General features: G+C 34.0%; 1 protein-coding gene across 1 annotated transcript; it reads right to left on the bottom strand.

The window, feature by feature from the left end:
- Window positions 1–2,111: 2,111 nt before the first annotated feature.
- Window positions 2,112–10,609, bottom strand: LOC136821248 (paired box protein Pax-6-like). The gene is made up of 5 exons (XM_067077477.1): window positions 10,537–10,609; window positions 6,830–7,168; window positions 5,652–6,191; window positions 4,490–5,190; window positions 2,112–2,758 (listed from the first exon to the last, which is right to left on the bottom strand). Exons 1-5 carry the CDS (start codon window positions 10,553–10,555, stop codon window positions 2,546–2,548), a joined length of 1,812 nt encoding a protein of 603 aa, XP_066933578.1. The 5' UTR covers window positions 10,556–10,609; the 3' UTR covers window positions 2,112–2,545.
- Between the last annotated feature and the right edge of the window lie 4,287 nt (window positions 10,610–14,896).

Genomic DNA, 14,896 nt, shown 5'->3' with positions numbered 1-14,896 from the left:
ATGAAAATGACACAAATATCATTCATCAATAAAGAGGAAGTCTGGTACTTTAAAATGTCACAAATTTTTTAGATCTTGACCTTCTGATCCTAGATTTTCAGAGATTTACTTTTATTATATACTGACTTGCTGACCAGGTATGACCCATATTCTTCAGAAGGCCTTCCTGTATTTGTGGTCCCTTATTTAAAAAAATTATATTTTGGAAATAGACCTTTTGCTATTTACGATTTCATATTAAATAATTAAAAACTCAACATTTAAACATTATTCACTAATGTATAATTAGTTAAAGTGGATTTTAAATATTATCATAAGTCTGCTTGAGTTTTTTATTCATTCAGACATGACATTGCGGATAGCAAAAGGTCTGTACTAAACTTTTCTTCCTTTTTTCAGCATTTTTACACATGATAGTATTCCAAAAAATTCATCTCTCAGAAATTTTGATATTTTCCTTGGTTTATTGTAAAACTTTCTCCATTTTGTAAAGTAAAGGTGTAAGGTGAAGCATGACGCTATAGATCAAATCTGTGTTTTGACTGGACTCACCAACCTTTATGATTATAAGGGTACAGTCTGTTTATTGCGACAACTCTTTAAATTGAAGATCCTCTGAGAGTGTCTAGTGTTTTCATCTTACTTTAATATACGGCGTTTGTTTGTCATTCAATTTTTTTGTTTGCAACTTGTAAATCGAGGAGGTTCTGGGTCGCTTCGCAACTTAAATTCGTGACATTTACGGCTTTTTTTGTCACTCTCACATGTCTTTGCTATGCAAACAGAGTGGAGGAACGTACTTAAGCGTTCTGGAGCGCGCGTAACCCCTTTTTCTAAACATTGATTGTTTTCATAATGACCCATAAAGTCTGTCAAAATGGAAAAATGAGCTAAAATTGCTTGATACACGGCCAATTTTCGTTCTGTTTACTTGATATTTTTCGTGTAAATTTACATGGGATCAAAGCTAAAGCTAAGCAAAAATTTAATTCGAAACCCGTGTATTGCTGTTTTACTAACGGGCGGGAAACAGGGCGTCCATGGGCGAAGCATCAAAAGCTTAAAGGTAGGTATTTTAAAACCTAAAATTTTCTGCTTATTCATTACTTTTATGAATTGAAATTTTCAGAGGTTGTTCCAGAAAAGTTATACTTGACTTTAAGCCATAAAAAAAATAAAAAACCACCAAAAAAGTATCACTATTTTCAAACTCAGTGGATGGCCACCTTAAAGTGTATAGAAGGGCGTACACATACACATGCTACCGTATGGCCGACAAAACATGGATCATTATATTAAAAAATTTATCTTGAAATAAATTCAAATAAAATAATTTTCGTAAACAAATCATGATCGTAATAATATTAATGATTGTAATGTAAAATTTGGTGTTGAGTTGGCGGAACTTTTCAAAATAATGTTCTTATTTTTTTCAGGAGAGGGAGTTTTGGAGTAAAATCCAGAAAGCCAGCTAATTTCCAAGCACTTCAAAAAAATCTAGTAAATACTTTTTCGAAAATATTTATTTCATAACTTCAAAATCGGTTTTTGGCCGATCTTGAGATTACTTGAATTTTCAAAGGAATTTTCGGTGGCGGAATTTCGGTTCATTTTTAGACGGTATGACGGAAATTGGAGAAGAAATTGGTGGAATTGCGGAATCGGGTACTCCCTGAACCCCCCCCCTATTGATTTTGGCGTGAGCAAATTTTTTTAGAACTTTCAATTTTAGGATAGTGTCATGTTTAAGATGATTTTCAAAAAGCTCTTGGCAAATATTCAGTAGACTGGCAGCACACAACGTTGTTTCAACGTTTATATAACGTTCACAACGTCGAACGTTGAAACGATGTTGTGTGCCAGCTGGAGAGGGATGATAAAACACATACAGATTTCTAATTGTGATTATAAATGGACCGAAAACCTTGATATCATGAGGGTTATGTCTCTCAACTCAATTCTCATCTCTGGTTGTTACCCAGATGACACACAACGTCAAAACAACGTCCATGTGACATTAAAATGTTGTGACGTTAAACTAATGTGCGCTGTACCAGCTTGGTAAAGTCTTTGAAAGAGTTGTAGAAATAAGATTTTGGTTGTAATGCTTATAAGGTTATCATTTTTTTTATTTCAAAAACACTTAAAACAATAAAACTTTATTATGATATGTACAATTAATTCAAAAAGGTTTTAAGGATTAGAATTGGATAGTAAAACTTCGAAAAACTAAAATATCGGTTCGTTAGAATATTTAGGCTATTAAAAAAAGTATTCGCTATCAAGTAAAAATGATCTACCTGGTACCTTGATGTATAAGAGTTAACGAAATGAATTTATTTTTAATAAAACTAGATCATCTTAAAAACACTAAAAAGTTTATCCTCAAACGAAAATCGTATGTTATGATATGTCAGAGGACGTATTTTTGACCACCTAGGTACTTTATCCAATGTCTTAGTTCGCTTGATAAAATCTGACTGGCAATCTTGTGTTGACATTCTTTCAACGCCTGTCATGAATGTTAGATGTGTTTCCTTCTTTCTTAGTTCGCCTTGTCATCTTCATCCGATAACGGAAACACTTCGTATTCTCTCTCCTCTAAGATTTCAATTGAGTCTCTTCGTCGTTCATTAATTTGCATCTGCGAAGGAGAGACATGGTCTTCGCAGTGATATGATGTATACTCCTCCATTGGGTCATAATCTTCACCGTTCTGTTGACGTCGCCATTTTGCACGGCGATTTGAAAACCAAACCTATTTCATCAATAAAGAAACAGGAAAATTAAAATCCGTTGATTGTATTATAGATTAAGGTATGTTCATAACTATTAAGCCATAAAACCTCGATATTCTTGAATATCTATTAAGCACCTCCTGATGTGATCAAAAAACGGTCAAAATCTTAAAAAAGTGGATTTTTGTCAAATTTTTGCACTTTATTGACTTTTTAGCTTAAAATCTCGCTGAAAAGACTCACTTTTGAATCGTAATTACCATGATTTTGCTTGGCCACGAAGCCCAATCCGATTCCTACGAATTAGACCAATAATGACGATTTCTTACTCAAACTGGGCATTACAGGAGGACTTCGCCCTCCTACACAGCCCACGTCTGATATATACGAAGTTGGCACTTAAAGGGTTAAAAAGCCGTTGCATTACCTTCTTTTATAAAAAGTGCTAAGTAATTAACTTTTTTGTTTCGAAGTTTTTTCAAACTGTCCACAAAGAATTGAACTGTTTTAAATTGGGATGGAAAATTGGTCAAAAAGCAAGATTTTCAAGATTTTCAAGATTTTGCAGCAAATAAGCTTTAAGAAAAATAATAAGAAAAATATTCGTCACTTGGCCAAAATTTCGTCACTTTTCTCCGACGATGTTTTCCATGATAAGGTATTTTTCTTGTAAGCATATACTCTATAAGAGTCAAATTAATAATTCTTTATAGATGGTAGTATGCCCTTCAGTTATTAGTTCTTAAGAATTAAACAACCATTGTTCGTAAATTGATCTTATCTTTTTAGCGATTTTGAGCCTCGTTGGTCATATAAATTTGTTTCATCAAGGCTCGATGTAAAGAAGACTTCAGATTAACTTCCATCTCTACTTCTTGTTTTTTCCCATGCAGTTTAAACTTTAGGCGAAATTTTCGACTTCAAGTCGTCTTGTTTAGACTTCCTATTGTTTATGTTCAAACTAAGAAAAAGATTCTAAATGAAGGTTGTTTACTTGTTAGTTGAAGTCGAAACAGATAGTTTTGTGGTTTAAGTAGAGATGTGCGCTAACTAAGAATTTCAATTTTCTCATGCCATTTTTTACCCGCGTTGAAAATTAACTTTAGTTTTTTTTCGGTGCAGAGGAGGATGTTTTTCTGACTGAGGACTTGTTTTGATGCCGTTTGATGGTTTTGTGGTTTTGGAGAACATCAATGGTGTGGGAAATGAGAAACTGTGGTTGTTTTTCCTTTTTTTTCCTAAAATACAACTATAGTTCGAAAAGATTTGACTTTGTCCAAGCCTATGCGCGTAATTATCAATGTACGAGTCCAGGCTAAAAATTGAATTATCTGCAACTTGTTATTGTGCACATGCGTAAGGAAAAGTCACATATAATTAAAACCTCCCAGTGATATGCTCAAATATTTCTTATTTTGATGGTGAGATACTCTTGTTATCACATAAAAATAAAAGTAATTAATTCTTCATTGCTCGCCCAACTCGAGTTGCTCTATTAAATCGAAACAATTAACTTCTGTAAATTAAGCTGTATGGCGGCTCTGCAACGGGAAAATATGTTGATGCTATCAACACTGCTGGGCCTTTACGCCGCACAGGCTTTCTTGTGTTGTTTGACTCAAAAATAAGTTGTTGTTGAAAAAATCAAATTTTGTGTAAAATTTAGTGTAAATAGAATTATTCGTTATTTAAAGTCTAGCTATATCTAGATGGACAATTGAGAATCCAGAAAAAAAGTTATCCACACTGACCTGTACTCTTGCTTCCGACATATTGATTTTTGTTGCCAACTCTTCTCTTGTTGTTACGTCAGGATATTGAAAATTCTGGAATTCGCGTTCCAATAGCTTCAATTGTGACGTCGTGAATGTCGTACGACTTCTTCGCAGCTTTCGTGCTTCAGAGCGTGATAATTTTTCCATCGGTGAATCACTTAGACAATCTGAGTTTACAGAAGAATTATCACTGTAATAAACTTCAATTTCACCGTGTAATGATTTATTTGATTGTTTCTCTAACGTCGTTTGTTCGGTATCCGGAAGATTCTCGTTGTTGTTGTCGTCACAGTTTCGATATCTGTCCGGTGGAGATAGCGTCACGTCATGTTCACTGCTCAGTATCCGTGGTCTTATTTCATCTTTATCTACGGATGGGTAATCAGTGTACGTATCACGCTCTTCACTATTACCAGTACTATCAAGCTGCCGTTGCTCTTCGTGTGACATTTTACGTTCTTTTGGTGATAGATACGTTCTTGAAAGTTGACCGTCTTCAACAAAAGCTTCATCAGTGTATCTTTGATCAATATTTATGGTGGCTGGTGATAGATTTTTCCATTGATATTTTAATGTGTTTTCACTTTGATATGAAGGTGATAGATATTCGAACTGGCTTGTTCGTGTGTGGTAAGGTGCTAGTGCTGAAGCAATTCGCTTACGACTGATAAAGTGATCTAGAGAGATTAGAAATTATAATAAAATAATTTTTTAACAATATTTAAATGACAGTGTTGTTGCCAGCTTTAGTGAATATACATGGAAACTTGAAAATCAGGGGAAATTTTCAAGTAATTTTCTTCATTCAAGGATTACTAGAGGACAAATAAACCTTCAGTTGGACGAATTTCCGACTACAGATGGGGTAAGTTGCATTACTGAAAACAAGGTCTATTATACAGAGGCTCCACTTAAATAGAGCACATAGAAGAGTTAGAAAAATATGATTAAATTTGTGTCTTTAATAAGAGGTTTCTCTGTTGTATTGGAACAAGTTGTTTTCTTCAATGCTTCATGGGCTTTATTTAGAGAGAAATTGGCCTAAAAATTTCACTCTAAACCAATAGATAATATAGTCTTAAAAACTAGAAAAGTGAGGAAAGAAATGAGGCAGTAAAAAGCAAAAAAAAGTTTATACCTTTCCAGCTGTTTCTATAATGCTCTTTTCTATAAAGTGATTCAAGACTTTCCAATCTTCTCATTCCAAAGGAGGGCGGTATAATAGAAGACGGTGCACCACCCGAACAGAATCTGTGAGCACACTGTGCGGAGCCATAGCGTAACCGGTGATAGGCAGCAGCCGAAGATGACATAATCCTTACGTCACTTTCCGCCAAAGGATATAATGGCGCGTGAGTAGTGCCAGTGCTCGAACGCAGCAATGAATACTCGCGTTCTCTTTCCAAAAAGGCTTTCTGGGCGACACGCTCAGCCGCACGGTTTCGTAAAATACGATTGATTGAACTGACACTTGGACAATTGGTTGTTTTACATACGTTTGATTTCATTAATTTTTCACGTATTTCCCAAGCAAAGATGGTAGGGTTCTCTCGTTTGTATTGTTCGATCTTTGCAACAACCTCAGGTGTAGCGACCTTGGGTTTACTACCACCAACCCAACTTGGTCTTGAACGGTTCATATGAAAATAAGGGGAACTACCACTGCTCCCTCCGTTTGCTATTGAAAAGATAGATTATGTATATAGAGATTTATCATGCTTTGTTAAGTTACGTAATTTCTGTCATTATGGAAGCAAACGTTCGATTTGCGTAAGAAATCGCCTTTACAGATCCTCTGCTTCGATAATGGCGAAACCTCTATATAGTAAATCTATTCTCATCATTCCTTCCTCTACTAGCATAAGAAAGAAATTTACGATTGTATTCTGCTCTGCTTTAGATAGACTTTAAACTACCATACGTTTATCTCTAGATTAGAAAATTATGCAACTCGAACATAACAGAGAAGATGGTATGGTGTATAGAATAAAGTTATCTCCATTATTATTAACCTCGTTAGATATATATTCCTGGTTAAAGGGCTCTTAGATGGACTTATATACCCCTTTCACGCATTTAGTCCTACTATAAATTACACAACTCAAGAGTCAAAGGGAATAAATAAATCAAAAATAAACATATTCTTGGCTTGGTTAAGGAGTCTTAAATGAACTTAAATACCCCCTTTGACACATTTAGCTCTATTTGAATTATAAAAAAACAGTGGGATATAGAGAGGTAAATTTCTAGTGAAAACTTGCGAAGGTTTCTACTAATGAAACCTTTTTTGAGTGGGTTTTGTGTTATATAACTTACCATAGCTTTTATAGGTAGGGTGTGGCACCACGATTGGAGTTGAATTGGAATAGATTGAATGTTTGTTTGAATTGAGTGCCAGAGACGGTGGTCCTTCACGGTCATATGTACTATGTTTAGGAGAAGAATGGATTAAACTCTTTGAAGGTATGGGTAGAGATTTATAAGGCGGTGATCTTGATCTCGAGGGAGGCGATGATGATCTTTGGTGATATTGATGATATTGAATATCTGATGTATTGAGAGATCTTGGTACAGGTTTGATAAGTTTCAATGAAGGTGCATGGTGATGGTGATGGTTGTAATTGCGATGTCCCATTGATACCATGGTTGTTGGTTCTACAAGAAAGACAGTCAATAAAAGAGACTATCTGTCTATAAAAGTTCTATCTGAAAAAAATCACAAAACCCGAGGTCTTGTTACTAAGTCCCGAAGTCCCGAATTATAACCTACCTTATTACACGAATATTACTAGTCATTTTATTAACACGAATTGAAAAATTTCGTCCTAATAAAAACCCCCTTATTTAAAACCAGCCGTGGTGTCCTTGAAAAAGCAAATAAACTTCGTGCTAAATTTTTGCATGTTAATTTCAAGGTCGTTGAATACTTGCCTAGTAATATTCGTGTAATAAGGTATCAAAATTCTATAAAACAAATTTTGTCCCCGAATTCCCGAAGTCCCGAATGGAATATATCAAAATTCCTGAAAAAAAAATATTGCACAAATCAAAAATCCCAAGTTCTTTAGGTTAGTGTAAAATCTTTATTCTGATAGAATTTTGATATATTTCAATTCGGGACCTCGGGACCTCGGGACCCAGGGTTGGTGAATTTTATTTTTTCGGATAGTTATTCTGTGATTTCGTTCTGTTAAATACACTTCAGAAATCATGGCCAAAGTTGTAAAAAATTCAGCTCATTCGCAATGAAGTTAGTAGAACATAAATGCAGCTAATGCTCATATCAGCTTAACCTTAAGTACGAAGTTTTTTTTAATGTAAAACTTGATTTTCGAAAAACAATCTTCAGCCTACGCTCCGTGGGAAATTAATGGAATATTTACAAAAATAACTTAAAATTTCACTCACAAGTGCTGGAGCTTAGCTTGTTTTTATTGCGCATTTACTTACTTTTCGTGCGCACTTTTTCTACAAAAAAATACTAAATACTAACGTTTTTTAGGGGATTAAAATCACTTGTTTTACGGAGGTTCTTTCCTTAAGGTTTCTAGTCCAACATAACAGATGGTAGAGAAATATTTCTGGTCATAATTATTAGATTCCTCCTTTATTTTTGAACAAGAATATCAAATCATCTGTCGAGGTAAAGCAATCAAAAGTTGGTCGTTGTTGGCCTGCTCAGCACTTTCAGCCAGTGACGATAACTTTTAGGTGGACTTAAAATTGGTTCTGATATAGGTTTCACAACAAGCAAGAAAATAACTTTTAACTTAGTCAATTGGTAAATCACTCAAAAATCTTGAACACCTTTTTCTCAAAAAAAAAAAATCAAAACAAAAGTAAAAAAAATAACAAAAAAAGCATGAAAATCAAAAGCTCTAAAAACCTTGTACACCTTTTTACCCCTCGAACCTCCTAGTAGTTTGCAAATGTTGTTTTATTAACGTTACCATTTCACAGTGTAAGTCTATGCCGCGTGTAATACAGTATCGCTTTTTTTAGTATAACCGAGTGGTCAAAACCAGTGCCATTGTCGTAAACAGGGGAATCCCGGCTAAGATCCTCACTTTACATTCAGTTCATAGATAACTTAGCCGGGGTTGGTCGTCGACCCCATAAAAACAATCAAACGGCTATCAGAAGAGTCATGGATTACAGGGCTATCAAAATCAAAAGATATTGAATCTATTTATCTATACCAATTGTTTGAGATCAAAGTAGTTATTGGGTTAGACTGGGAATCCAGTCGTTTACCTTAAGGGAAGAATTTTTCGCGAGGAGAAATTTTCGCGGAATTTAATTTCGCGAATCAGAGTCTCAAAATGGCAAATTTCGCGGAATTTAATTTCGCGAATGAGCCGATTTTAAAAGTTTCATAGTCTAGCAAGCTAGACGACTAATTCAGACATATTAGAAATAAAGCAAAAAAGTAAATTTTAGTCGTCTAGAAACCTTTGTGCACTAACTCCAAACAAAAAAAAAGTGTCAATATCGCAATTAAAATTTTTTTCCTGCTCAAAAAAAATTCTTGAAAATAAAATGTGTGTGGATTTGTGTGTTAAAAATGTTTCATTTGAGTTGATTTTATTTTGAGAGTTTGTTGTTGCTTAATAAATTGTTTTCTCGCTACGCAAGTTTCTGCGTAGCTAGGCCCGGTATCTATAAGGCTGGAACACCGGATTCTTCCAGTCGTTTATACAAACTAAATCCCGTATCATTATTTGTGTTTATTATTAGTATTACATGCATTATAAACGACTCCAGTCTAAAAGTTTTACGGAATTTAATTTCGCGATTGAGAAGAATTTATCATTTTAGATTAACTTTGAAGCATATCACGGAGGTGTTTATATTTGTTTATATTTGATAAAAAATACACGTTATAATGCTTAAAAATCAATCGTGTCCATCTTTTTTGGTAATACCTGGTCAAAAACAACAAAACAAAAGAAGAAGAAAAAAAAACAAATTTCGCGGAATTTAATTTCACGATTTAACAATTTTGGTGTGTTTCGCGGAATTTAATTTCGCGAATTACACCCAAATTCGCGAAATTAAATTCCGCGAAAATTTCTTCCGCGAAAATTTCTTCTCGCGAAAATTTCTTCCCTTAAGGTATAACGTTTTTGTGGAAAGCGAGAAATTTTTATGTCGGGATATGGTTAAAATAAACGACTGGGCTAAGGTGGTTTCCGTAGCTTACGGGAGTTCCAGCAGGGCCCGCAGATTTCTGCGGGGTGAGAAAAAAATCATATACAACAAATAAAAATTTCAGCCAATTTGAATTTCTAAGTGAAAGAAAAAAAACAAACCAAAACAAACCAACAAGACCCCCTGAAAATGTTATCCAAAAACATGAAAAAGAGAATTTTTATGAAAAGTTTGTTGTGCACAAAATATTCTAGACGACTATATTGATGCTCCTGTCAAGTTTTCTACTTCATATTTTTTACTGAGTTAAGTCGTCTAGCATGCTAGACTATTATTGGGTTAATTCGTACTCTTTACATGTTCAAGTAAACCGGGGGGGGTAACACTCGAAGGATCCTCTCGTCTTCTTCTTTTTTCAAATTGCGCAGGCGCACCAAATACAGCTTTGAAAGTAATTTCTGGCAACCATTACCCAGTGGGAATGCGCATAATTTTTTATCTTTTGAGTTTTGGTACTAAGAGACAGAACGCGGTATTAGAACTTTTAGATTGATATCGAAAGTGGAGGTTGTAAATTTGCAGAATCACGCGGATGCGTGAATTGGAAAACTTTGCGCGAACAAAAATTGCGTGAATTGCAAAAAAACATTGCGTGAATGTGTAAATTTGGGAGAAAAAAATTGCGTGATTGCGTGAATTGAAGGTCCGATGGGGGGCCTCATAAGAATAGAAATTCTGGTAAATAACGCTCTACCATTCGACGCTTTAAAATCCGACGCCCCTTGAAAATTGCATTGGCAACTGTATTGAAAAAGACTCTCTTGGATTGGTAACGACAATACCCGTAGAGGATTGATATGATATCTACTTACCATTATGAGAAATGTCCATCTTGATTCATTGGTTGATTAGATGCAAGTGCTCGTCGGCTTAGAATGGAATACCTTTTTATTAAGGAGAAAACTAAAAATAAATTTTGGAAGAGTATGGTCTTGCTAATAAACAATCGCTCGATCCCTTCGTTTCAATCTTAATTGTTTAAGGTCTATTCTTTTCTTTTCTTTAAGAAAACAATAGAGAAATAATGAATACCATTGTTTTCTTTGTTTCTTCCTTTTTTTTAACAAATCAGAGACTTGTAATAAGTCCAATAATAAGAAGAATAATGAGCGAGATAACAGAAGAAGAAAGAAAATTAAGAAGAAAAGAGAAAAATGGTTCGATTGCACTTTTATAGATACAGCCTGTGATGCACATCTGGTTAATTTTCCACCAAAAGACAAAGGAAAAAATGATAAAAACTCAGTATTTGATGACTCTAAGACTGTAATTCGTTCGCGGGTTTAGTAAATATTATTTTCATTTAAATAATGTTAAAGTAAATAGATTACTATGAAAAAATAATAATGAAAAGAAAGTGTGAAGAGAATAGAATGGAACCTTTGCACAAACCAATTTTAAGGCGTTTTTTTAATTTGTTTCAGGGGGGTTTAATAGCGGTAATGACACGTTTTTATGTATGCTTTTCTTTCGTTATTTTGTTTCAAAGATTCAATGTTTTTGGGCCCAAAGTGCAAGTGTTAAAGTGTTAGGTTGTTCATTTTAAAATTGATAAATTGCAAATAAAAATTGGTACTCTATTTCTTAGTCAAATAAAAGAGGGGAAAATTGATGTGAATTTTTATGGCTGTTCACAGGTGTCGCTATTGATTTTACTCGCTAATTTGAAAAAAATATGTTTAATCATAAAATAAATAGATTTTTTCTTTTACAAAAATAAGATTAAACAAATAACGTTGTTGATGAATCTTATGACCCTGTTAAAAATAAATCGTATTTGATTATTTCCTGGATTGTAGACAATTACTAATTACGGTGCATAAAGAAATAAGGCAAATTTAAAGAAGAAATCAACAAACTTTATCCCGGGGGAGGGGGTGTGATGAATTTTTGAAAAAATTATCAAAAGAAGATCTCATTGAAGTTTAACACTTTAGATCCCATGTAACCCGTACGATTTGTTATAGGATACTGTCCCAGCTGGCACACAACGTTGTTTTAACATTCAAATAACGTTCACAATGTCCATATAACGTTAGATGAACGTTAAAACAACGGTGTGTGGCAGCTAAAGCTCGAGCTAAGGTATTAGACCAGCGGCCGAGGCAGTGGATTGTGTCACTTCGTAGGGCACCCCTTAGATCAGGGCAAATTTTTGATATTATGCTCCTAATAGGGTGTAGAATTGACAAAAAAAATTTGCCCTTCGAATCTCCTGCAGTTTTCGAGTGAATCGATTTTTAGTTAATCGATAGAACTTATCAAGGGTCCCCCCTTTACTAACGGTTTTTTCGAAGTCTGAAAATCAAATATCTGAAAATACCAACGGATTCAGCGTGAAAAGTAGATAGTTTTTTTCTTTTATTAGAACCCAGTTTATAAGGACATTGAGGCTGAAATTCGTCGAAAAATTAAGAACATCGTGAGAACATGCCCAGCCTCAGTTTGGAAAAAAATGACAAGAAACTACAATTTTTTCCTCTTTTCAAACAGTTTAAAACAAACTTAGGAATGGATTTTCTAAATCGAGAGTCAAATATTGTCCAAATTTTACCAATTTTAAGTTCTCTTTATTTTGCATGATATTGTCGATTTAGAGTAGTCTGAAAATTTAAGAACGCATCTAAGAACATTTCAGGCTGAAATTGCTAAAAGAATAAGCACATCCAGACTCAGCCAAATTTTAGGTGTTCTAATAAAAAAAAACGTGTATAAAATGGTTCTAATTTTTTGGCGTTTTTGAGCCTTATTGCTCTTATGAAATTGTTCTTGTAAAAAAGAAGTGTAGAGCGTTTCATTGAAAACTGATTTCAAAACAGATTTCGGGTTTCGGCCGCTGACGGAAGCAAAAAATAAAAATATGGTTGGTGGCTGAGTTTTTGACTTGTTTATTTCATCAATACAAAATGAAAAAGGTTAGTGACTAAGTTATTAGACTTTAAAAATTTCTATTTTCCTTTTGAAGAATGATGAAATGTTTTGAAGTTTTAAAGGTTAAAGGGTCCAACTCTCAAGAAGAAAGGGTAAGCCTACATTTAATGTAATTTCTTGTTTAGAAAACTTGCTGATAAAATCAAATGTTTGATTTCTGAAAGATAAATGTCAATTTATTGAAACGATTTTCGACAACGACAAACGGCAAGTTTTCCAAAATATAAAAAACACCCGTGGGCGGGATGGTACAGGCTAGAAAATCTCAAAATTAGATAACGTTTTTTCATTACGTTAAAATAACAGTTTGCTTAGCCAGGACTTGATTATGTAGATTGGTTTCAGTTGGAAGTCAATTTAAACTCATGCCGTTAAATATTGTCAAAGAGTCAAATTAACCCATCTTAGCTATCAATGATAATTTTTCTTTAAATTTAAGAATTTTGTTGAAGAAAAATTCTTGTATAAAAAGGTATTTCGAAAAAAGTTTTTTTCTGACTCCGATTTTACTTTTTGAATCGAAGAAGGAATCATGAAACTACACCCCTGTCTCGTTGATACTCCAAAACTTTCTTGGCGCATTGTGATAAAATGAAGCAGTTTTATACCAATGAAAGAGAAAAATTCCCTGGTTCTCATTGATAGTGAACGTTTAGAAAAATGGCACTAACCATAGCTGTTGAAATTTCCAATTTTCCAGTTATTGATTTAGATTTCAACAGCTATGGGAAGTAGCGATATGCATAATGCAAGTATAAAATTGGCCTCTTAAATCAAAATTTTTTTGACAACTATGGTTCGAGGCCATATTTTCACCGAAAAATAGAAGAACATTTTACCTAAATTGGACTAAAGCAGTAATAAGTACGATATAGCTTTCACATTATAAATTCTTGACAAAATTTAACTGTGAAGTAAAAATGTAGAAAAGTAATAGCCTTGAGGTTGCTAATGTTTTGAAAAATTCAAACCTTGCCTACTTACTTTAAAAATCAATAGGCAACTTCATAGTTCTTATAGTCGTGTGTGAAATTATAATGTAATAGTAAATTATAGTGTAATAGTATACCATAACACGCGTTACCCTCTCAAGAAACCCTGTATAATTGCAGATGCGCGACGCCTGTTATGCAAATAATGTCTCTATTATTTTTCATTATCATAATTTGATACTATACTTTACTGTCTAAGAAAAATTGATACCGTTTTGTTTGAATATTACTAAATATAAATTTGTAAAGACTTAAAATGGTTTTGCAAGATATTTTGTTTTTTAATTTGAGTCCGAGAATGCCATTTAGTTTGTTTGAATATATTTCCACATCGGGCTAATTGCAAATTTTGTGAAAATGCAGGTGGACAGGGTGGGATGGTCGTTCTTCTTTAATGAAGTGACGGAATTTCAAAAAAAAAATTGAGTCTTATCCTAGGAAATTGGGAAACATTGATGGACTAAAGGACTCGAGATATAAACAACTTCCCTGCAATCTTTTCATCCATAAATTTTCAAGAAATATAGTTTACGGGCATAAAAAAAATGTACATACAGTCTAACTCTCTCTAATTCGAACCTTTCTGTAATTCGAACTAAAATATTGGTCCCCTGCTCAGGTGAAAAGTGGTTTAAAGTACTCTCTGTAATTCGAAACTTTCTCTAATTCGATAATACAATTTTTAGTCCCTTGAAGATCGATTTAGAGAGAGTCAACTGTATCCCATTCGAGTTTCCCAATTTCCAAAAAAAAGTTTGAAAATCTTTAAAAAATGAAAAGCTCCTCTCGTTCTCGCTCGCTTTCCTCCAGAATGATGAATCCAAGAGCAGTAGCGTGATGGGTCGACTAAAATTCGGGCAAACTGGGGAGGCAATTTTATAAGATGTAGATTTTGGCCCACCTCTCTCTATGAAAAGAAAATATGTTTGTAAAGATTACGAGAGCGAAGCGAGCACGAAAATTGGGGGTATTTTCTCTATTTAATTAAGGCCGAAGACTGCCAAATCTAAGGTGTAAAAGAGCAAAGGGGGTGCCGAAATTATTAATCAGAGGCGTATTTTGCGCCCTTTATATTTTGGTCACCCCCAGAAAATCGGCCACTGCCCCACCTGCCACCATGCTACTGTCCGAGAGACTTATTGAGAATTGCGAAATTTTTGACAAAAGAAAAACAAAAACAAGCTTTGTGGTTAAGGCAACTTGCTGAAAAAGCGAATGATTGTATTTAGTGAATAAAGATGGCCACAAA

Source organism: Clytia hemisphaerica, unplaced genomic scaffold (genome assembly GCF_902728285.1).
Source record: "Clytia hemisphaerica strain Z4C2 unplaced genomic scaffold, Clytia hemisphaerica genome assembly, whole genome shotgun sequence".
NCBI lineage: Eukaryota > Metazoa > Cnidaria > Hydrozoa > Leptothecata > Clytiidae > Clytia > Clytia hemisphaerica.
Note: the sequence above shows the minus strand (reverse complement) of the source record. Positions and strands in the feature narration are given on the sequence as shown.

Coding starts and splice junctions, on each gene's coding strand:
- LOC136821248 (XM_067077477.1), bottom strand. Junction 5,191..5,651: donor TTATAGAAACAGCTGGAAAG/GTATAAACTTTT, acceptor TAATCTCTCTAG/ATCACTTTATCAGTCGTAAG. Junction 2,759..4,489: donor TGTCGGAAGCAAGAGTACAG/GTCAGTGTGGAT, acceptor TTGATGAAATAG/GTTTGGTTTTCAAATCGCCG.